Below are 25,000 nucleotides of genomic sequence, written 5' to 3'. Positions count from 1 at the left end.
CATATTATATCAGAATCTAGATCAAAATCTTTAATCTTTGTTTTCCCCACCAAAAATTAAGATTTCAAAACCCAACCAAGAGAAAATTATTTCACTTACACACCTCTCCCACCACCACCTTTTTTATAATCACACCTAAAAAATACCACCACACTCAACTGTGAGTTGAAGAGACAACTTCAACAGAGAAATAGTAACCAAATCTCCTTCAAATCATACACTAGCATCTTTAAAAGAGAAAGAAAGAAAAAAACATAGTCGTGGATACTGCAAAGACAGTATCAATTACACATGGAATGTCTTTGATTACAAGCCTGTTAATTTGAATTAATCTGGAACTCAAACAACATTCATGACCTCACTTCACCTTGCCAACAGACACAGGTGAACAAGGTCACCCTCATGTTTTAGATTTCAGATATCACAGAAATCTGAATAGAGCAACAACAACAAATATTTATGAATTGTTAAATATAATTCAAGCGTGTTTTTATTATAAGCTTCGTAATCTGATGAAACACAGCAAAGTAATTTCTCTTGAGAAACACATATACAGATCTTTTATTGAACAAGAAAAAAGAAAAAGCTTGCTTTTTGTTGTAGTTGTCTAGAAACTGGGTCAGTGATCCACTAAGAAATAACAGTAAGGTCTTAATTCTCAATTCACTAAATACTCCAAACCTGAAGGCTTCTCTCTCTCCCCCCACACCTCTCCCTCTCTCTCTTTCACTCTCTTGTTAGTAAGGACCTTTGAGAGGTATATTATCCAGGGCCTAGGAATAATGCACCACTTGCATCTCCTCACATAAAGGCCCTGTCTATGTGAGAAAAAGGAATTATGTCCAAGTCTTATATAACATTAAGATCTTATTTCTCAATTGAATATTCAGTGTGTGTGTGTGTGTGTGTGTGTGTGTGTGTGTGTGTGTGTGTGTGCGCGCGCGCGTGCGTATCTCTCTCTCTCTCTCTCTCTCTCTCTCAAGATGATCTCTGATAGAAAGCATCATCTCACTATCTTTTACCTTCCTTGCACCATCAGACTGATGACCAACTCTCCTGGTGACTTTTTCTTTGACAAATGCTTCATGCATGTCAAGGAATTTTTGTGAGAGAATACTACAGCTGTTTCCCAGTACCTTCTTTCAAGAAGGTGTCATGTAAACAAAAATGCAAAGCTACACCAATCGTTTCATCAGCTAGAAAAAAATCAGACACATTCACCACAACTACTCAAGCACTCAGGATGTAAAGAATCAGAAACAAACTGTAACAAAATTTGGCACAAGGCCAGGAATTTTAGCAGATGGGCTTAGTCGATTACATTGACTCTCTTACTTGGCTGGTACTTTATTCTATCAACCTGAGGTCAGCAGGATTTTTAACTCAGAGTGTAAAGAGCAAGGAGAAGCATGACTAAGCATTTTGTTTCATATGCTAACAGTTTTGCCAGCTTGCCATCTTCAGTTCACCAAATTAAAGTAAACAATAAATAATACAGAGAACTTTGTCCAAAGTGTTAACAATTCTTCTAATCCACCATCCTGTGGTACTTTATTTTATCACTCCCAGAAGAATTAAATAAAATCAAAGTTGACCTTGGTAGAATTTGAACTCAGCATGTAAAGAGCGACAAGAAGATACCACAAGGTGCAATAATTTAATATGCATCAAGTAATATAAGGTGCATTAAACATACACCAAACACCATATTTATGTTATATACAGAACACTTCATCACACTGCATTATACAACACCACATTGCAGTTCACAAGTCAGAAAAGGATATTCTACATCATATGGGATTCATATGACTCCTAGGAGTCCATCTAAGATTTTGGTGGGTTCACATATGCAAAAAAAGTAAATTGGGGATCCACAGTATTTTAGTCCTGTAGCATTCAAACTGGCCAGTTCCAGCCCAAATATTCTGCCTCTTTTATGTTCAAACCAGCCAGATCTGGCCTCTCACATCTACCCAGCAATGTCCTTCTAAAAATAAGCAATCACATCATGAAAATCTCGAAACTACACAATAATGCAAGATTAATTGAAAACATTGTGAATAAATAAGCATTAGATTTGGCAGAATAATTTGAATGCTAAAGGGTTTAGGGTCCATCAGAATGGTTTGATTTAGATGTATTTATTGCAAGAAACAGCTAAATTTCTTTCTCAAACATTTTGCACAGTTCAGCCTATGCAAGTTCATGTGTCAAAAGCAAAACAAGAATTTTGAAAGAAGTATCTATAAAACTAGTTTATAAATATCGAATGGTTACAGAGGTCCACTAGAATAAAATAGTAAACAAAGGGGTCCACAGATGAAAAAAATGGTTGAGAAGCACTGTTCTATATGATTACATGGCCTGCTAGAAATCTCAACCAAATCTCCCTTAAATTGCTCCACAGTGTCTTTAAAAATCAATGGATGTTTATTAGATAATGTAGTTACAGATACATGATGTTTGGATAAAAGGCAGGATGATCATAAGCTAGGATAATACCACAAACACAATTTATTGGTTTCAAATTCTGATACAAGGGCAGCAATTTTGGGGGAGGGGGTAAGTGATTAGACTGACCACAGTACTCAACTGGTACTTATTTTATCGACCCTGAAAGGACGAAATGTAAAATCAACTTCAGTGGAATTTGAACTCAGAACATAACGAGAGATGAAATGCTACTCAGCCTATTGCTTGGCATGCTAATGATTCTGGACAGTTTGCTGCCTTACAATCACAATAAATAACCACTGTAAACAATATGTGAGAAAAACCAGATTGCTATCAAATCTTTAACTGAACCAAGGAAACATTTAAAATTTATATTAGACCAGAGGTGGGCAACTGCTTTGGCTCAGGGACCACTTTGATACAGCCATGGTTAGTGGAGGGCCACATCATCTATAGCTGGTCGTATTCATTAGTTAACATTACATTTCATTTAATGCAAAGTGTAAATTACATCATAATAATTAATAGATAAAACTAAAACAATAGTGGTACACAGAAAAGGTTTCATTAAGTTTATTTATGTGCAAATTACACATCAGCCAGCACAAGTAATTTAATGAGACAAATGTAACCTGTCACACTTATTTACAATTGTTTTGAAATCAGGAGTGAGGTTGCTTGTTGAGATCCTCATCACTGTCTGCAACTTTATGTCAATCACAGAGGATCTATTTTTAATCTTTATTGATTTTCATGCAAGAAAAATCTTTGCTCACAAATACATATGGATCCAAAAATAGAAAACATTTTCCCAGCAAATTTCTTCACACATGAAAATTTGTCAGTAGATAGAGATCTGTTAAATTCTATCAATGTCACAGAATTAAACATTTCTTTCAGTGTGTGATCTGACTGCATGGCAATTAATTCAAGCTGCACATCCTCAGGTGTTGTATCAATATCAGCAGTGAAAGGATAAGATAACAAATTTAAATCAGGCTCAATTTTCTTAAAATCCTGAAATTTTCTTGTGACCTCATCCTTCAAACTCAGTAAATGATCCCTAATCTTGGAGGAAACACTTGCAGGCACTTTCTGTTTTCTTAATAAAGGGAAATAACAAAACTTGTCCTCACCTGCTTGCCTTGCAAGCAGACCTAGTTTTGTTTTGAATGATCTCACATACCTAAACATTTCATGTACAAACAACCCCTTTCCCTGCAATGTCACATTCAATTCTTACAATTTCTCAAGCATATCAGCTGCAAACATCATCTCATATCTCCACTCCTCATATCCCATTTTGATCACAAAATCACATGAAAGCCTCTTTATGTCTAGAAAGAGGAACACTTTATTCTTTAATTCCCAAACCCATTTTAATATTTTGCCCAGGCTCAACCACTGAATGTTGTTGTGGTAAATCACATCTCCATACTCTGCCTCCACATTCTCAAGCAGGGATTTAAATTGCCGATGGTAGAGCGCCCTTGCTCTGACTGTGTTCACCATGCTTACTACAGGATCCACCACATGCTTTAGGTCCAGTGCAGCTTTACAGACCCTTTCCTGATGCAAAATGCAATGAAAAGACAAGATATCACTGTCTTGGTGTTCTGCTTTTAACTTGTTCTCTAAAAGTTTAATCATACCCACATTTCTTCCAGTAAATCTTCTGGCCCCAACTGTTGTAATGCTTGCCATTCTATTCCATGACAAGGTACTTTTCTCCACACAATCCACAACACATTTAAACAAGTCCTAACTTGTGGTTGTATTTTTCATTGATTCCAAACCATGTAGTTCCTCTGTGATGACAAAATTTTCATCAATTCCACAGACTCTTTAACTGAACCAAGGAAACATTTAAAATTTATATTAGACCAGAGGTGGGCAACTGCTTTGGCTCAGGGACCACTTTGATACAGCCATGGTTAGTGGAGGGCCACATCATCTATAGCTGGTCGTATTCATTAGTTAACATTACATTTCATTTAATGCAAAGTGTAAATTACATCATAATAATTAATAGATAAAACTAAAACAATAGTGGTACACAGAAAAGGTTTCATTAAGTTTATTTATGTGCAAATTACACATCAGCCAGCACAAGTAATTTAATGAGACAAATGTAACCTGTCACACTTATTTACAATTGTTTTGAAATCAGGAGTGAGGTTGCTTGTTGAGATCCTCATCACTGTCTGCAACTTTATGTCAATCACAGAGGATCTATTTTTAATCTTTATTGATTTTCATGCAAGAAAAATCTTTGCTCACAAATACATATGGATCCAAAAATAGAAAACATTTTCCCAGCAAATTTCTTCACACATGAAAATTTGTCAGTAGATAGAGATCTGTTAAATTCTATCAATGTCACAGAATTAAACATTTCTTTCAGTGTGTGATCTGACTGCATGGCAATTAATTCAAGCTGCACATCCTCAGGTGTTGTATCAATATCAGCAGTGAAAGGATAAGATAACAAATTTAAATCAGGCTCAATTTTCTTAAAATCCTGAAATTTTCTTGTGACCTCATCCTTCAAACTCAGTAAATGATCCCTAATCTTGGAGGAAACACTTGCAGGCACTTTCTGTTTTCTTAATAAAGGGAAATAACAAAACTTGTCCTCACCTGCTTGCCTTGCAAGCAGACCTAGTTTTGTTTTGAATGATCTCACATACCTAAACATTTCATGTACAAACAACCCCTTTCCCTGCAATGTCACATTCAATTCTTACAATTTCTCAAGCATATCAGCTGCAAACATCATCTCATATCTCCACTCCTCATATCCCATTTTGATCACAAAATCACATGAAAGCCTCTTTATGTCTAGAAAGAGGAACACTTTATTCTTTAATTCCCAAACCCATTTTAATATTTTGCCCAGGCTCAACCACTGAATGTTGTTGTGGTAAATCACATCTCCATACTCTGCCTCCACATTCTCAAGCAGGGATTTAAATTGCCGATGGTAGAGCGCCCTTGCTCTGACTGTGTTCACCATGCTTACTACAGGATCCACCACATGCTTTAGGTCCAGTGCAGCTTTACAGACCCTTTCCTGATGCAAAATGCAATGAAAAGACAAGATATCACTGTCTTGGTGTTCTGCTTTTAACTTGTTCTCTAAAAGTTTAATCATACCCACATTTCTTCCAGTAAATCTTCTGGCCCCAACTGTTGTAATGCTTGCCATTCTATTCCATGACAAGGTACTTTTCTCCACACAATCCACAACACATTTAAACAAGTCCTAACTTGTGGTTGTATTTTTCATTGATTCCAAACCATGTAGTTCCTCTGTGATGACAAAATTTTCATCAATTCCACAGACAAAGATAAGTAACTGTACAGTGTCTTGGTTATCAGTGCTCTCATCCAGTTCCAAAGGAAACCAAACAAAATTTCTACTCACAGTGTTCAGCTGTTCTGTTAGTTCATCACTAATTAAGTCTATGCGCCACACCATAATCCATCTTGATAATGAAATGGTTTTGAATTTGCTTCTTGTGTCAGGGCTTAGGACGCTTGCACAATCTACCAAGCACTGCTTAACAAACTCACCATCAGAAAATGGCTTGTTGTTTTTAGTGAGGTTGTATGCCACCATGAAGCTTGCCTCTGTAGCACTATCCCGAAGTGTCAATTGCTTCATAAATATGGTCTGTTGCTTCTTTAGCTTTGTAACACACTTTGCAGCTTTTTTCGTACGTTCTTCCTCAGACATTTCGCTACCAAATTCGCCATGTTTTGCTTGGTGGTGTCGTTTCAAATTGTATTCCTTGAATACAGCAACAATCTCATGACACAGTAAACAAACACACTGCCTTATTCCCTGAATTACTGAACAAATATTTGTGTGTCCAGTCTTCGTTGAAGGCATGGCATTTTTTTTTCAATTTTGCTCTTTTTAGGAGGGCCCATGTTTTCTCAGGTTGGCATGATACAGATATTATTGTTGCTAAAAGTTGTATATGAAGTGACTGCACATGTGCAGTAGATATCTGCCTATTAAAACACGGGGCTAATTTTTTGTAACACAAAGGAAGCAAGTCTTGGTTCAAGTTAGCCTTGGCACTAGCAGTTTACTGTGGTCAGTTTACGAAAATCTTAGACTTTGAATTTTTTTTTGATGAATGCTTCCACAGGCTGCTGAAAACTGTGGTGGGTCGTGAATTGCCCACCTCTATATTAGACCAATGGGAAGTAGAACGACCAAACTGACACCTGGTGTCATTTTGACATTCACTCATTACATTTATAATTTCAAATGATATAACTTCTCTCAGAAGACAATGGAATTCTGGAGATGAAGATATTGGGGAGGGGAAGTGGAAGTAGTGCAGCAGATAAAGACACTGATAATGAATTTCCTGAATTCCAATTAATGTATGTTGATTAAGAGATATTACGAAAATAAGATGGGTTAATACACACACACATGTGCTTATATTTATTTTGCTGATGATGAATAAACATAGTTAATATATTTTATGTCATGTATTAAGCACTTTTTATCTTACTTATTAAACATCTCTCTCACAATATATATATAGATAGACAGATAGATAGATAGATAGATAGACAAATAGATAGACTGATAGATAGACAGATAGATAGACAGACAGACAGATAGATAGATAGACAAATAGATAGACTGATAGATAGACAGACAGACAGACAGACAGATAGATAGACAGATAGATAGATAGACAAATAGATAGACTGATAGATAGACAGACAGACAAATAGATAGACTGATAGATAGACAGACAGACAAATAGATAGACTGATAGATAGACAGACAGACAAATAGATAGACTGATAGATAGACAGACAGACAAATAGATAGACTGATAGATAGACAGACAGACAAATAGATAGACTGATAGATAGACAGACAGACAAATAGATAGACTGATAGACAGACAGACAGACAAATAGATAGACTGATAGATAGACAGACAGACAGATAGACTGACAGACACAGACAGACAGACAGACAGACAGACAGACAGACAGACAGATAGATAGATAAATAGATAGATAGGCAGATAGATAGATAGACAAATAGATAGACAGACAGACAGACAGATAATTGAAAACACTGGAGTCAACAAGAAAGAGCATAGTTGGGCATTTATTTTTTACAATTGTTTCCATGCAACATAGTTCTCCAGGCGTGCAGGTACTTGATTACACAACCGCTTCCCTGCATTATGGGATCTAGTTGTGTTTCCTCAAGCGATATGTAAATATTGTCACTGTAAGTTCAAATTCTCAGCTTCAAGAACATCCTCTGTGTCTACCCATGGCTTGAATTTCGTAGTAGTCACTGGGTTTATCAGGGTGTGTTGTTGCAGAAGAACCATTGGCAAACTGCTTTGAATGTGTAGATGTAGTGGGATGGTGATTCTGCTACTCTTAAGGTGGTTGCCATTTTAAAAGGATTAGCATTTGATTTCTTCCTGCTGTTGATTTGTTCTTCATGGTTGGTTACACATGCGATTGTCCTTAGCTGACCTTTAAGATTCAGCCTATACAAACACATACATGTTGGTTCACATGTACATCCATATGCGTACTAATGCTCAGACACATACACACACACACACACACACACACAGACATGCACGTACACTCACATATACATACACAGATGCTTGTGTATACCCTTCATGCTGCCAACACTTACCTGTTACCAAGCAAGTTAATATCTGGCCATGGTCAGACATGTTTTCACAGGATTCTGAACTGCTTGCATGACAGTGACCAGGACACACACACACACACACACACACACACAGATGATGGCTTCTTTTCGTATCCATCAACACACAAAGCATAATGTAGAATAGCTGAGGATTATAGTAGAAGACACTTGCCCAAGGTTCCATGAAGTGAAATTGAACCTGAAGCTGTGTGGTTGGGAAGCAAACTTCTTAACCAATCAGCCAAGTCAGCAACAATGTCTGAATTATAAATGTGACAGCTATGGCTGGGAGGACAGCAGACTTATGATCAAAGAAGTTCTAACCATGACCATCACTGCTTTTAAAACGATATATATCCAGGTCTACAGTTTCCAAGTTTTGTTTTCAGAAAATAAGGTGTTATTTGAAAGGAATCTAGTTACAAAAAACAACAATCTCTGAAAACAAAGGATAACTATTTTCTTGGTCATTAAGAATAATTTATTGCAATCATCATCATCATTATCACAAGTGTCTTTATTTGGCTGTTTATGTTGATATCATTGTTGTACTACCCACAAACAGCCACAAGTTAGACTGGTCTATCCAGCCCATAAATTGCTGCTCTACCAAACCACAATACAACTGCACTGGTGACATCACACACAACAAAAGGAATGCACACAAGAAATGCCTGTGTTATTCTTTGATGGAAGAGTGGAACTTACTACCACCACAATTCACTCACTGATCAGCCACAACTCCCACTCCCCCAGCTCTTTTCATCCAGAAGAATGGGGACAGAGGTGGGGAGGTGAGGATATCAATGAAAGTTATAACTATGAATACTATTATTACATATCATCATCATCATCATCATCGTTTAACGTCCGCTTTCCATGCTAGCATGGGTTGGACGACTTGACTGAGGACTGGTGAAACCGGATGGCAACACCAGGCTCCAATCTAAATTTGGCAGAGTTTCTGCAGCTGGATGCCCTTCCTAACGCCATATGTAAATATCGAACAATAAGAATGAGTGCTCACCACCACGTTGGTGGATAAAGTTTCTTTATTTGTGTATTAAGGCTACCTTTAGTTTCATATAAAGGAAATATCTTAATATCTTAACAATTTTTCAAGCTGATCATATGGAGAAATGTTGTTCATCACCATTTTGGATGAAAACATATATATATATATATATATATATATATATATATATATATATATACATATTTATATATATACATATATATGTATGTATGTACACCATCGTCATTTAACACTTGTTTTCCAACCTGGTATAGGTTGGGCAGTTTGACTGGAGCTGGTAAAGCCAAGGGCTGCACCAAGCTCCATTGTCTGTTCTAGTATGGTTTCTACGGCTGGATATCCTTCTTAATACCAACCACTCCAGAGTGCACTGGGTGCTTTTAATGTGGCACCAGTACCAATTCTGCTGTGGTAGACAGGTCTTCTCGAGTACAGCAATGTGCCAAATATCTTGCTCCTTAGTCATCTCCTTCATAAGACTCAGTGTCTAGAGATTGGCCTTCAATACTCTGTCCCATGTCTTCCTGGATCTCCCACTGTCACAAGTCTCATCCACTTTGGATCTTTTTTAAAACGGGGGCCACATTTTTCATTAATGTTTTACATAGTGTTTTTGGTACTGAAAGACTTTCAAACTTCGTATACTTATCTATTTTGTGTTATAGAACAGAAAAATATTTTTGTATTCGAATTTATTTCATGTAAAAAATTGTCTTATTTCGATAATTTCAACCAATCACTGACAAGTATTCAGTTGTTTACATTTACTCCTTTGGCTGATTAAGCCATAGCTTCGTTTTATTTGCTTTTTTCATTTTCTTTTCTTTTCTTCGTTTTATTTGCTTTTTTTCTTTTTAAATTTGCTGTTTTACCCTAACCCTAACCCTAACCTTATTACCGATAGAATTGTTTCAGAATCGTTTGTTTATGTAGTCGGCACTTAATGTATATCGGCTGAATGGACGTCAGTGATTGGTTGAAATTACAGAAATACGACAACTTTAACATGGAATAACTTAGGGATTTCTTTTTTTTTTAAGAAGACTAAGAGAAAAAGATGTTTTATATGACACATTCTACCAGTGTTCCAAGTTTCAAAGTGTTTCGTTAATGAAAAATGTGGCCCCCGTTTTAAAAAAGATCCTCCACTTTATATTTATGACTGATTTGGAGTACCTGATTCATGGATTTTCTTACTCTACTCATGGATTATGCTATCTTTAAATTCCTTCAGAGTAAGTCATTTTTGTATCTTTGATTGCACAAAGTAGATGTAGGAGTTTTTAAATCAAAGCTGGACCTCTTCCTATCGAGAGTCCCAGATGAACCTACCTCGCGGCAGGAGGTGCAAATGAGGGTTGCTAAATCAAACTCCATTCTTCACCAAGTGCCACATATTGTAAGAGGCTCCCTGTAATAACAGTGTAGCAACACGGTGGTGCATCAGCATGGCCGCAGCTCTAAGCTGAAACTTTAAAAAAAATATATATATATATATATATATATATATATATATATATATATATATATATATATATATATATATATATATCCACTTTCTATGCTGGTATGGTTTGGAATGTTAAACAGGATCCAACAGATTAGAGGACCCCATCTTGCTTCAGTGTCTCAGTTCTGGCATTGTTTCCATGGCTAAATGTCCTCCCTAATGCCAACCATTTTACAGAGTGAACTGGATGCCTTCCTTTTTATTTTTGTCTGGCACCAGCATAAGTGAGGTTCTCCTGTAACCTGCAAGGCTAAAACAGCCTCACTTTCTTTGCCTGAGATGGAGAATTGCAGAGTGGTTGGTTTATGTGAAATATTGACAAGCTAATGTCAGACAGGAAGAGAAAAGAAAGTTTTGTTGTGGGGGAGATTCATGGTTACTTTACTCCTTAGATAGGTACATGGGTAGTGTTACCTTCAACGTGACATCTTCAAAAATGTTAATTCACATATATATATATATATATATATATATATATATATATATATATATATATATATATATATATATATATATATAATATCATACATACAGGCATACATATTATTATTAAGGCTGCAAGTTGACAGAAATGTTAGCACACTGGCCAAAATAGTTGGCAGAATATTGTCAGCCATTAAGTTCTGAATTCAAATTCCACTGAAGTATTTTGTCTTTCATACTTTCAGTATCGATAAAATAAGTACCAGTTAAGCACTGGGGTCAATTTAATCAACTTACCCCTTCCCCCAAATTGCTGGCCTTGTGAAATCATTATAACTATTATAACTATTATTATTATTATTATTATTATTATTATTATTGTGGTGAGCTGGCTGAATCATTAGCACACACGGCAAAATGCTTGGCAGCATTTTGTCCGTTTTTATGTTCTGAGTTCAAATTCCACCATTGATTTTGCCTTTCATCCTTTCCAGGTCAATAAAATAAGCACCAACTGGACAATGTGGTTGATGTAATTGACTTATCCCACCCACACCGAAATTGCTGGCCTTGTGCTAAAATTTGAAACCATTATTATTGTTATTATTATTATTATTATTGTTATTATTATTATTAAGGCAGTGAATTGGCAGAACCATTAGCATGCCAAACAAAATGCTTAGTGGCATTTCATCTGTCTTTACATTCTGAGTTCAAATCCTAAAGAGGTCAACTTCGCCTTTCATCCTTTCGGGGTTGATTAAATAAAATAAATACCAGTTGAAAACTGTGGTCGTTTTAATCAACTAGCCCCTCCCCACAAAATTTCAAGCCTTGTGCTTACAGAAGGAAGAATTATTACTGTTAATGTGATGGGCTGGCAGAATTGTTAGCATACCAAATTACTTAGCAGCAACTCTTCTAGTTCCTTACATACACATACTCGTACATATTATATATATATATATATATATATATATATATATATACACACACACACATACATATATGTATACACATGCACACATATCTAAACGCGTGTGTGTGCGTGTGATATATATATATATATATATATATATATATATATTCATATATGTATATATATCTATGCGCATATTTATACATATATGTACATATATATACATACACACATACCTAAACATACATGACTACAAATACAAACACAGACATAAACAAAAATGATAATAATCCATGATAGAATACTTTGCCAATTCAACCCACACACATGCATATGCCACCAAAGACGGTTCCAACAATAACAGTAAGTATCATATCTATAGCAAAAACAGTCATAATACATCAAAAATCTTACAATAATGGTAATTCTTTCTACTATAGGCACAAAGGCAGCAATTGAAGGGTGGAGGTCACTTATATTGATCCGAGTGCTCAGGGGTTACTTATTTCATTGACCCCTGAAAAGTTGAAAGGCAAAGTCAATCTTGGCAACATTAGAACTTGGAATGTAAAGCCAGAGGAGATGCCACTAAGCATCTGGTCTGGCATGCTAACACTTCTGCCAGTTCACCTCCTCAATAATAATAACAATTATAATAATAATAATAATCCTTTCTACTAAGAGCACAAGGCCTGAAATTTGTGGGGAGGGGACCGGTGAATTACATCGACCCCCAGGATTTCACTGGTACTTAATTCATTGATACCAAAAGGATGAAAGGTAGTTGGCAGAATTTGAACTCAGAACATAAGGATGGACAAAATGTTGCTAAGCATTTTGCCCAGGGTGCTAATGATTCTACCAGCTTGCTGCCTTTTTCTTTGATAATAATGGTTTCAAATTTTGGCACAAGGCCAGAAATTTCAGGGCAGGGAGTAAGTCAATTATATCAACCCCAGTGTTTAACCCCAAAAGTATGAAAGGTAATGTCAACTTCACTGGGATTTGAGCTCAGGACATAAAGATGAATGAAATGCCACTAAGCATTTTGCCTGGTGTGCTAACGATTCTGTGAGTCCACCGCCTTCTCAATAATAATAACAACAAGAGCACAATGATTAGCCAAAGATGATTTTTAAAATGAGAATATCTGAAATAAACTCAACTGTTTTCACAAACAAGAATACTAAAAATGAACCCGACCACTCTCAAAAATTAATTAAAAAATACAGGAAAAATGATTCAGAAACCTTGTCCAGCACCAGATCAATCCCAAAATCTAATTAGTTTGTGCCAGTCACAAGGCCAAACATCCCTGAAAGTTTCATCTGAATCCATCCAGCGGTTCTTGAGATATCTTGTCCATGAACAAACAAACAAACAAAAGTGATTGAAAACAATACTTCCGCCTTTGCTAAGATGGAGGTAATAAACATTAATAATCCTTTCTACTATAAGCACAATTCAGGAGGAGTGGGTAGAGTGTTGGCTAGAGTTGTCAAGCTTTGTGTTGCCTTCTTTTTACTTTAGTCTTTCTCCTCTCCTTGGGACAACCAAAACAAATTGCTCTTCACCAGGATGGACAGTCAACAGCTTCTGTTTCCCAGGTATTAGGGCTGATATAGCTTGAAGCAGGGAAGACTTAAATTGATCATTTAATCTGCATTTTGGGGCTTCTCAGTGCCATTTGCCATTGACATGCTCACTGTAGAGGATGGTCCGCAGGAGTCTTGAAGGGGCCATTCAGATGACATGTCCTGACCACCTGAAACAACTCATGAAGATGGCAGCTTTAATGCTTGGCGTTTCTGACTGAATGAGGACTTCATTTTCAGTGTGTCAGTCCTACCACCTGATGTTGAGGATCTGCCAGAGCTTGGTTTGTTGGAAATGCACAAGCTTCATCGGGTCTTTTTTGATAAAGGGTCCATGTCACACCAGTGTAAAGCAAGGTGGAGATGACAACGATGTGGAACATCATGAGTTTTGTTCAGAGGGAGAGGCATGGTTGTTGAATCAGGGCCAATCAAGAGATAATCAACATCAGTCATTACATAGAGCAGCAAAGAAGTTGAAAATCAGAAAGTTGCTCCAGAAGTGTTTATCAAAAAACTTAAAAAACAAGATTTGACAGTGAAAACTTCACTCCTTAAAATCATTCAGATTACTCTTTCAAATGTAAGGTCTATTCATTCATTCTGTTATGAATTAATCATGCATTATCTCATAGCTTTGAGATTTCAATGATGTGATTGTTTTTATTTTTAGAATAACATTGTAGGATAGGTGTGAAAGATCAGATCTGATTGTTTGGGCTGGGTATGGTCAGTTTAAATACTAAAGGGTTAATCATTCTGGTCCTGCTTGCTGGCAGGATGGCCAGACTGAAGAAATTTTGACCTGCTAGAAATAGCAACCAAATCTTCCTAGCCTCATCCTATCTTTTTCAAAAGCCAATGACAAATGACCAAGACCTCTGGCAGTATGCTGTGTTTAAGAAGAAGACCCGTCAAGCCAAGTGAAATTGTAGTTGTGACAGATACTGGTGTCACACAACTCGTAACCATGCCAGTGGCATGTAAGAGCACCCATTACACTCTCGGAGTGCTTAGTGTTAGAAACCATGCCAAATCAGACTGGAGTCTGGTGCAGCCCCTCAGCTCACCAGCCCTGATCAAATTGCCAGCATGGACAATGGATGTTAAATGATGATGATGATGATGATGAGCACTTTACCGAACTAATCCTGAATGCATGTACCTGAGAAAAAAACAAGATTGTCAGAAACAATGCTGGTTTACACAACAGCTTTAATGTAACTCATTTTATGTTAAAGTTCAAGAATAGAAAATATTTCAGCTTGGTTCAGATTTTTAATAGTTTTTTTTTTATTGCTTAAAAGAGAAAAAAGTAAAAAAGAAAGAAAAAGACAAAGTAATGAATGTTTTGTGGGTCAGGTCTAACATTGAGGTTTTACTTTTTCCCAAACTTTTCACTAACTCAAAACATATATATTCTTTTATTCTTTTACTTGTTTTAGTTATTTGACTGTGGCCATGCTGGAGCACCACCTTGAAGAGTTTTAATTGAACAAATCAACCCCAGGACATTTTTTAAAGCTTACTACTTATTCTATTGGTCTCTTTTGCCAAACTGCTAAGTTATGGGGACATAAACAAACATAGACACAAAGACACACACACACACACATACACAACAGGATTCTTTCAGTTTCCATCTACCAAATCCTCTCATAAGGCTTTGGTTGGCCCAAGGCTACAGAAGACATTTGCCCAAGATGCCACACAGTGGGACTGAACCCATAACTCTGTAGTTGGGATGTAAGCTTCTTACTACAAATCCACGCCTGCACCTAAAAATAATTTCCATTCTGTTTTTTCTCCTTTTCAATACAGATCCATTGTTTCCATGTACTCTAATGATTATCTTTCAGCATTGGCTAACTTATATGAATGACATTACACTTGCTTTAGCACTTCTTCAGAATCACCAAAAGCAAGTGTGCCATTATTATCCATCTGTGCACACTTTTCTCCCATGCCTTGAGTTTCTTTAATAAACTGTCTTGCAATCTGGAACACCTGATGCTTGGAGTTCTCAAGCTGTAGAATATTGGCAGAGCTCTTACTTTCTGCATTTTGTTGCTGCGGCATAGGTTGGAACCCAGCCATAATATAAAAAATAATAATTCTCCCATTGCTAAATAAAACTGTCACCTGGCTTCCCTGACATAATTCTCTGGTTGAAGCTTCTTCCATATCTTCCTATTCCATACTGGTTTATGCCTCCAAATCCTTCTAGCTCTATGTCTGAAGTCAGCAACCACTAACCTATGTTTGGTTATACATTCTTCACCAGGGTAGGACTTTGCATTTACAGTCATCTGTCTCTCCTGTTTTCAGGTGAGGATATAGTCAATCTGGTTTGTATGCCCATCAGATTGACGAGTGATCAAGTGACTGGCTGGTTTCCTAAGGTCAGTATCACAGATCATTTGGTCATTTGAATCACATAACTCCAACAACTTTGTTCCCTCCTCTTTTCTAGAACCAAATCTGTAGTCTTTGTGTATACCATCAAATGCATACCAGTGCAGCCCAACATATCTATTAATGTCACCCACAAGATAAGGTCATTGTCATTCATAATCTGCAAAAAGGCTTCATAAAATTGGTCCTTTTGTTTATCTTCAAGTCCTGATTGAGGATCATGCTACTGTTAAATTTTCCATGATGATGCATATATACACATATGCACATACACACACAAATATGTGAGGGCACATGACCATGTGGTTAGGGTGTTGCACTCACGATCACAAAAATGTGGTTTCAATACTTAGATGTTCTGGCTACCTCAATCACTTCAGCTACCAATTTCTCGGTCAAAACTATGTACACTTCCACCCACACATCACTACTGCCTACCCAGAAGAATTTGTACCTTTGTTCTTTGCTTGTGAGAATTCTGGCTGAGACTCCCCTCCAGATTTATATGCCTCCTTTCTAGCATTTCGACTGTCTTACCAGACCTACCTTTCTTCATGCCTATGCAGATTGTGGCCTTCTAAAGTATGAATTTGATAGAAGCAAGTGAATAACTAGGAGACAGCTTCCAGCATATGAAATGAAAGACTTGTACGAACATTTGCCTACAGGTGGAGGTTTTTTGTACATTATAGTTACCCCTATCTTTCCCAGATCTTCAAACCTTCAGGGCCAAGTACATACACATACATAATTATATATCTGTAAATATACACTTACACAAAGGAATATATTCATAGGCGCAGGAGTGGCTGTGTGGTAGGTAGCCTGCTTACCAACCACATGGTTTCAGGTTCAGTCCCAGTGCATGGCACCTTGGGCAAGTGTCTTCTACTATAGCCTCGGGCCGACCAAAGCCTTGTGAGTAGATTTGGTAGATGGAAACTGAAAGAAGCCCGTCGTATATATGTATATATATATATATATATATATATATATATATATATATATGCGTGTGTGAGTTTGTCCCCCAACATCGCTTGACAACTAATGCTGGTGTGTTTACGTCCACGTAACTTAGCGGTTCGGCAAAAGTGACTGATAGAATAAGTACTAGGCTTACAAAGAATAAGTCCTGGGGTCGATTTGTTCGACTAAAGGTGGTGCTCCAGCATGGCTGCAGTCAAATAAATGACTGAAACAAGTAAAAGAGTAAAAGAGTATATATACAAATACACACACATATATATATATATATACACACACACACAAACAGAATATAAGACAAACATTGATATAGAAACAATCAGATGACAACAAGCAGACAAAAATATACATACAAACATACATACAGATAGATGCATATATACACATATGCACATACACACACAAATATGTGAGGGCACATGACCTTGTGGTTAGGGTGTTGCACTCACGATCACAAAAATGTGGTTTCAATACTTAGATATACTCTTGAGCAAAACATTCCATTTCATTTTGCCCCAGTTCACTCAGATGTAAATGTGTAACCTTGCAACAGACTGGCATTCCAGTCAGAGTGAATGCTGTCTTGCCCACCTAGCCAGAGGGGGAGGTATCATTCAAACGGTACATCAATATAAGGAAGTGTATTGTGACATGTGGTGTATAACAACATCTGACAGGCTGGTCAATGTTGTGATATATTCAAACACACATATACAGATATACGCATACACACACACACACACACACACACATATATATATATACATACACTTCAATTTTTGTATTTGGTTTGCAAGATTCTTTATGTGAATTTGTGTGTTGAAACAAATTTTGGTGTATCTAAGGAGATTCATTATGTTAGTATTATTAACGCAAACACTGGTCCAATTCCACTCCCTTATTGTTAGTCAATTGGTGAAATATCCAATCGATTATCTGTTCAACTCGGTTTAAAACAATCAGTCATTTGTTTTGTTTTTGTTTGTTCTTTTTCCATCAGAGCTCCTTCGTTGCTATTTAAGTAATTGATTATTTAGTTAGATATCTGACTAATAAATAAAGGAGTGGAACTGAACCTCTGTGTGTGTTATTAATACTGGCATAATGAGTCTCCCTGGACACAACAAAATATATGTTAGACACCCATAAACACACACACAGAAGAGTGGGATTGTGAGTGATAAGATGTCCTTTCTGTTGACAAACCTTTAAAAAGCAAGGTAATATAACCCATAGCCAGATACGTTTCCCATAGAGGAGTGGAAATGAACAACACCACTTGTATAACAGTGATGTTCATTTACAACCATCACATGAGGTCAAAACACACACACATATAAACTAACTGGCACTCCGTCACTTATGATGACAAGGGTTCCAGTTTATCCATTCAATGGAACAGCCTACTCATGAAATTAACATGCAAGTGGCTGAGCACTCCACAGACACAGGCAGACTTAACATAGGTCTCAGGGAGATTCAGTGTAACACAGAGTGTGACAAGGCTGGCCCTTTTTGAAATACAAATACTACTAATTTTTGCCAGGTGAGTGAACTGGAACAACGTGAAATAAAATGATTTACTCGAGGACACAATGCATCGCCAAGAATTGAACTCATGATCTTACAATCGTGAGCTGAATACCCTAACCACTGAGCCATGCGCCTTCACTATATATCATTATCACCATTTAATATCCGCTTTCCTTGTTGGTATGGGTAGGATGGTCTGACAGGGAACTGGCAAGCTGCAGTGCTGTGTTGAGTTCCAGTGTCATCTTTGGCATGGTTTCCATGGCTGAATGCCTTTCCTAATGCCAACCACTTTACAGAGAGCATCAAGTGCTTCTTTGGGGTTGCCATGTTACTTTTGGCAACAGAGATTTAGGAAAATGAAAAATTCCCACAACTAAGAGGAAGTGATGGTGGGCAGGAGCCAGACAGTCAAGTGGTGGTGGGCAAGGGTCAGACACAACACAAAGACACACACACACACATATATACACAACAAGCTTCCGGTGTTTCCATCAATAAAATCTATTCACAAGGCTTTGGTTGGCCTGGGGCTATAATAGAAGATACATGCCCAAGGTGCCATGCAGTGGGATTGAACCCTAAACCATGTAGTTGGAAAGCAAGTTTCTTAACCACAAAGCCATGCCTATACTTATTTTAAGATATATCCAACAATCTGACCACCCAGCTACCCATCATGAACCTATCTACTTTTCTACCCCTCCACATATCTATCCTGCCATCCATCTATATATCTGTGTAGCTTTCAAATTCACATGTCTGCCCAAATACTTGTCTGTCCAGCTATCTACCCATCCAAACTCAGGACGGATATATTGTACCAAAGTATAAAAACTGCTACTTTAGACCTGCAGAAATTCAAGACAAAAATTAGGCATGTGTTATTTGTTGTTGTTTAGCCCCAGGTCAACCATGATTGAGCAGATCTATGATCAAAGCCACTCTACCCATGACCAGCCCATCCTTTTTCCTCAGGGTAGGGAAACAAAAGACAAAAAGGAATCAGATGATCTTACATACCTTTATCTAGTGAGACTGTTGGGTATGCTTCGAGGGAGATCTGGCTGTTGTTTTTCTGGCTTGTATATACGTTAGTAGTGGTATCAGGTATAAACAGATTTACCAGAAACTTGCCTATAATTAGACTTTCTCACACAGACACAACACTTTTACATATTCTCGATAGAATTAAATGTCTAACTAATGTCAGAGATGAGCCGTTACTAATAAAATTAACATGTATTTTTAGGCTATTAACTTCCACACGACAGATGAAACAGGTTTATTTTTTATACTTAAAAATAGATGTAGATGCAAATACCTTTTTTAAAAATGTTTCATATCTATTTGTACAAAAAAAAAAAAAATTGTAATTAGGTTTTTCTCTAGAGAAATTAAAGAGGTTGGAGAGTCATAATTATCTTCCCATTTTGTGGAGGTTTTTTTTAAGGGGAGAAGTCGTTTTGCTGTTGTTTTTTTTTTTTTAACCAGTAACTAGGAAAGAGTTGATAATAACGGAAATAATATCTTCAAGTCGAGTTATGTGGTTTGTATTATGCTACCAAAAATTGATGAAGCAACACTAAAACAAGGGTTCAATATAATTGGAAATAGGTTTGAAGTACTAGGGTTCAATATGATTGATTAAAGCATTTGAAAGATAGTGGTCCAGCAGGGTCACAGACTAAAGGCTGAATTGAGCAGTAATAAAAACGTGTGAATATTTTTTATGACAAATATATATAATTACACATACACACAAAAACATACACATTATATATACACACAAATACATGTATACACAAGCATGTATACATACCTAACACACACACATAATTGAATATATACATACATACATACAACATATCGCCTACATAAATACATACACATGCACTTTTATATTACCAAAGACCTCTTGTATTTCAATGAATGGCTGAGAAAAATCCTGAGTTTTGAAAGGTTTCACTACTCAACAAATTGATTTTATTAAATAACATTTAAACTCATTCTGCCAGTTTCATCTTCCCAACTGAAAGATTTCTGTAATAAAATATGCAATTAAATAAATGGCAGCATTTAAAAACTTTTGTTTACTGAGACAAGCGATGCTGTTTTGTTGCTACTATGTTCTGGATTTCACATGCAATAGTAGTCAGTTAAAACAGCTGTGAGAAAGCCTGCTCGAATAAGAATGTAGTCGGGAATGGCATTAAATATTTCAGAGCTTTGGATACCAATTCTAGGTACTCAGTTATCACATATTTCCAAAAATTTGTGAAATTATACCAAATGAAACATGACCCAAATGAGGCGTCACATGAAAATTCAACAAAATTTTCATCATCATCATCATCACCATTTAACATCTGTTTTCCATGCTAGCATGGGTTGGACAGTTTGACTGAAAGCTAGTAAGCAGGGGAGCTACACCAGGTTCCAGTCTGATTTAGCATGGTTTCTACGGCTGGATGCCCTTCCTAATGCCAATCACTCCAAGAGTGTAGTGGGTGCTTTTTACATACCACTGGTATGGGTGTCAGTTACGTGTCACTGGCATCGGCCATGACTAGAATCTCACTTGGCTTGACAGGGTTTCTCAAGCAGGGTATATCGACTTATTTTACAGTTCTTATATTTGATTGAATGGAAAGATTTTCTTATTTCTTCACAGAGGCCATCATCAGACGTTGCAAGAAATTCATAAAATGTTGTAAACAATTCAGACTATAATTCTAATTTCATAATCATAATTTCCACTTTGAAATGAGACAATGGGGTACAGCTGTTTGAGTGTCGGTGAGTTCGCATAGCTAATTGGACATTCAACCTGCTTTGGCAATAGTGTTTTGGCACTGGAGGATAACGTACACATACAGATAGAGGGAGAGAGAGAAACATTATACATACATACATATATTCATATATAAATATATACATACAAACATAACTAGATGCTCACAGAAATAGAGAGAGAGAGGGGAACAGAAGGGAGAGAAAGGGATGAAGAGAATAAGAGAAAGATTAAAATGTCCTGATGTCAAATTGTTGTTGGCACTCCGTCGCTTACGACGACAAGGGTTCCAGTTCATCTGATCAACAGAATAGCCTGCTCATGAAATTAACGTGTAAGTGGCTGAGCATTCCCATTGAATTACAGGTACAACAGAAACAGGAAGATAGAGTGAGAGAAAGTTGTGGTGGAAGAGTACAGCAGGGTTCGCCACCATCCCCTGCCGGAGCCTCATGGAGCTTTAGGTGCTTTCGCTCAATAAACACTCACAACGCCCGGTCTGGGAATCGAAACTGCAATCCTACAACCATGAGTCCGCTGCCCTAACCACTAGGCCATTGTGCTTCCACTCTGATGTCAAATAAGGCAGCATCAAATCAGCAACACCAATCAGGTTATGCCAAAAATGGCTGTACCAAAACATTGTAAGCCCCTTCCACTTTATTTTCAACTTTAACCCTTTAGCATTCATATTATTCTGTCAAATTTAATGTTTATTTATTCTCATTGTTTTGAATTAATCTTGCATTATCCCATAGCTTCAAGATGTCAATGAACAACCTTGTAGAGTAGGTGTGAGAGGCCAAATGTGGCCAATTTGAATGCTAAAGGGGTACAAATTGTTACAGATCCCATTTGTAGACTCAAATTTAGGTCATTCAAATACATAAAAAAATGTCAGACATATATGCCACCATCACTAGCCATGAAAAATTATTGAACTACTCACTCTCAAGGAATGACTTTTCATGTAAAAACAATCTTGTTTCAACCTGTAACTCAAATATGCAGCTAAATACATTATTATAAGACAGCTTGAGAATACAAGAGCAGTTGTTCATGAGAACTGCCCATCTCCTGACAAAAAAACAGTAAAAATATAAGAATTTAACAGATGAGCTTTTATAAAAGTAGCACCTTTTACTGCCTCCTCCAATGTCACCTTTCAATTTTCCTGGCATGTTTTTCGCTCCCAATGCTTCTCTATGTATGCAGCACTTTAATTCATTTGACATTTGGTATTATACCTTGAATACTTACCCACATCCCTCTACAGGGTGTCTCAGAATGAACTATTTCAGTGAAATCAGACAATTTTTTTAAAACTCATTTTTATTTATTTCTATCATGTTTCATATCTTTTTTTTTAATTTCTTTTTTACTTGTTTCAGTCATTTGACTGTGGCCATCCTGGAGCACCACCTTTAGTTGAGCAAATCGACCCCAGGACTTATTCTTTGTAAGCCTAGTACTTATTCTATCGGTCTCTTTTGCTGAACCGCTAAGTTACAGGGACGTAAACACACCACCATCAGTTGTCAAGCATTGGTGGGGGACAAACACAGACACAAACACACACACACATATATATATATATATATACATACATATATACGACGGGCTTCTTTCAGTTTCCGTCTACCAAATTCACTCACAAGGCTTTGGTCGGCCCAAGGCTATAGTAGTAGACACTTGCCCAAGGTGCCACGCAGGGGGACTGAACCCGGAACCATGTGGTTGGTAAGCAAGCTACTTACCACAGAGCCAATGTATAAATTTTTAATTTTGTTTATAATTTCTTTTATAATTTTATTTCCATACCTGTTAGATCCTGTTTATCTGTACATGACAGCTTTTTTTTTTTTTTTTTTTCCCAATTTGGATGCAACCATTTTCTCTACATTCATCCCCAGAATGGAGTAATAGTTTAGCTGAACAGAGAGAATGCATTCAGTTAGCAGTGCAGGAGACAACTCCTGAAATGCTTCAAAATGTGCTTTGCAATGCTAAGAATAGATCTGAAATATGTAGGAATACAGATGGAGCACATGCTTAAAAGTTTCAATAGAATTTTCATGTAAGATTTATAACTATTTGTTTTGGCATCATAATTAAGTAATAAACATAAAATTCAATCAGTTTATTTAAAATTTGCCCAATTTCATTGAAATAGATAGTTAATTGTGGGATACCCTGTATTTTCCTGACATTAGTGGACTCTGCAGTCCTATGTATTTTGACAGTTCAGTTTCATTTGCAATAATAAAACTGTTCAAATTATTAGAAACAAACTTACCAGCTGTATTTGTTGGCCATGAATGGTAAAACAGAAAATATTCACTAATTGTACTATTAAATCCATACTGTGGGAATGCAAGTGAAACAGCAATTAGAAATATCTCTATTTTCATAGAACTGTAAGGAAAAAATATTCACTCTTTTCACCAACAATATCCGACATGTCTTCTATTTGTCATTTGACTGTTATTTAATAATGGAATTGTATAATTCTTTGTTACTTTCTCTCCATGCATTCTAAAGGCAACTGCTTTGGCAGTGGGGCAGAATTTAGTTCTTCTGCTGTTCATGCTCTCTTTAGGCTTCCTTTCTAAATGTCAATGGTGCTTGTATACATACATATACATTCATATATATACACACACACACATACATACATATATACACACACACACACACACATACATACATATATACACACACACACACATACATACACACACACACATATATATATATATATATATACACACACACACACACACATACACACACATATATACACACATACACATATATATATATATATATATATATATATATATATATATATACAGAGCTGGGCATAAGTCCGTTAATCCATTAATTGTTAATTAACGAAGTTAACATTTTTGTTAACGATTTAACTTTTAAGTTAACTTTGAAAATCATTATCGGACTAATTAACTTCCGTTAACTCAAGTCTGTTAACCCAAAAATTTCATAAAAACCAGTAAACCCTTAAAAGTTTCTATTGTTTTCAGATTGTCGTAGTATATTTAATATTGTATGCGTCATTCTTTCAACCCCGATATAACACCACTTATTATAAATAACTTGTAGAACCTTGTTTGGCCCTGCCTGGATTTGAAACCAAATCCACCCCCTTGTTGTTTGCAAAGACAGTGGGAAATTTCTTTATCCTGTCAAGAGAGAACAGTCTCCACCACCCCTCTCACCTTTTATTTTCTGGTAAAAAGTAGCATGTGACAAGTTTGGAGATCAGATACATTGAATGCACCTGATAAAATCTGTGGAAAAAATTATTCCACACCAAGGTACAAAATATTTACCGAAAGAATAAAATCTTATACCATTTATACCTGTATTTTAATTGATTCAAATTAATGTACATCATCTTGAAAGGTGGCAAAATTTTTGTCGGTTGACATCTGGGATAATTTTAGTAACAAATCAGACAGGTAAGATGCATTAAGAATTTCAATTTTAGTGTTTATCTATAATGTTATTGCTTATACACCTGTTAATTAAATTTACTTGCCCATAAAAGTCAAATTTACTCAACAAGATCAGCTAAAATTCCATAACTAT

The 25,000-nt window shown here is 36.5% G+C and overlaps 1 protein-coding gene across 2 annotated transcripts in view; it reads right to left on the bottom strand.

Annotated features, from left to right (window-relative positions):
- The window catches only part of LOC106869517 (elongator complex protein 4), a 121,160-nt gene that overhangs the window by 68,667 nt on the left and 27,493 nt on the right, over positions 1-25,000 (bottom strand). The window contains exon 1 of one of the 2 annotated variants that reach the window (XM_089341089.1): positions 23,688-23,926. The exons of the other annotated variant lie outside the window; for it this stretch is intronic. Coding sequence (XP_089197215.1) covers positions 23,688-23,802 — 115 coding nt within the window. The 5' untranslated portion in view covers positions 23,803-23,926. Of the gene's footprint in view, positions 1-23,687; positions 23,927-25,000 lie in introns of those variants that run through there. 2 annotated transcript variants of the gene reach the window in all.

Source organism: Octopus bimaculoides, chromosome 24 (genome assembly GCF_046866305.1).
Source record: "Octopus bimaculoides isolate indiv1 chromosome 24, ASM4686630v1, whole genome shotgun sequence".
In the NCBI taxonomy this organism is placed as follows: domain Eukaryota; kingdom Metazoa; phylum Mollusca; class Cephalopoda; order Octopoda; family Octopodidae; genus Octopus; species Octopus bimaculoides.
Note: the sequence above shows the minus strand (reverse complement) of the source record. Positions and strands in the feature narration are given on the sequence as shown.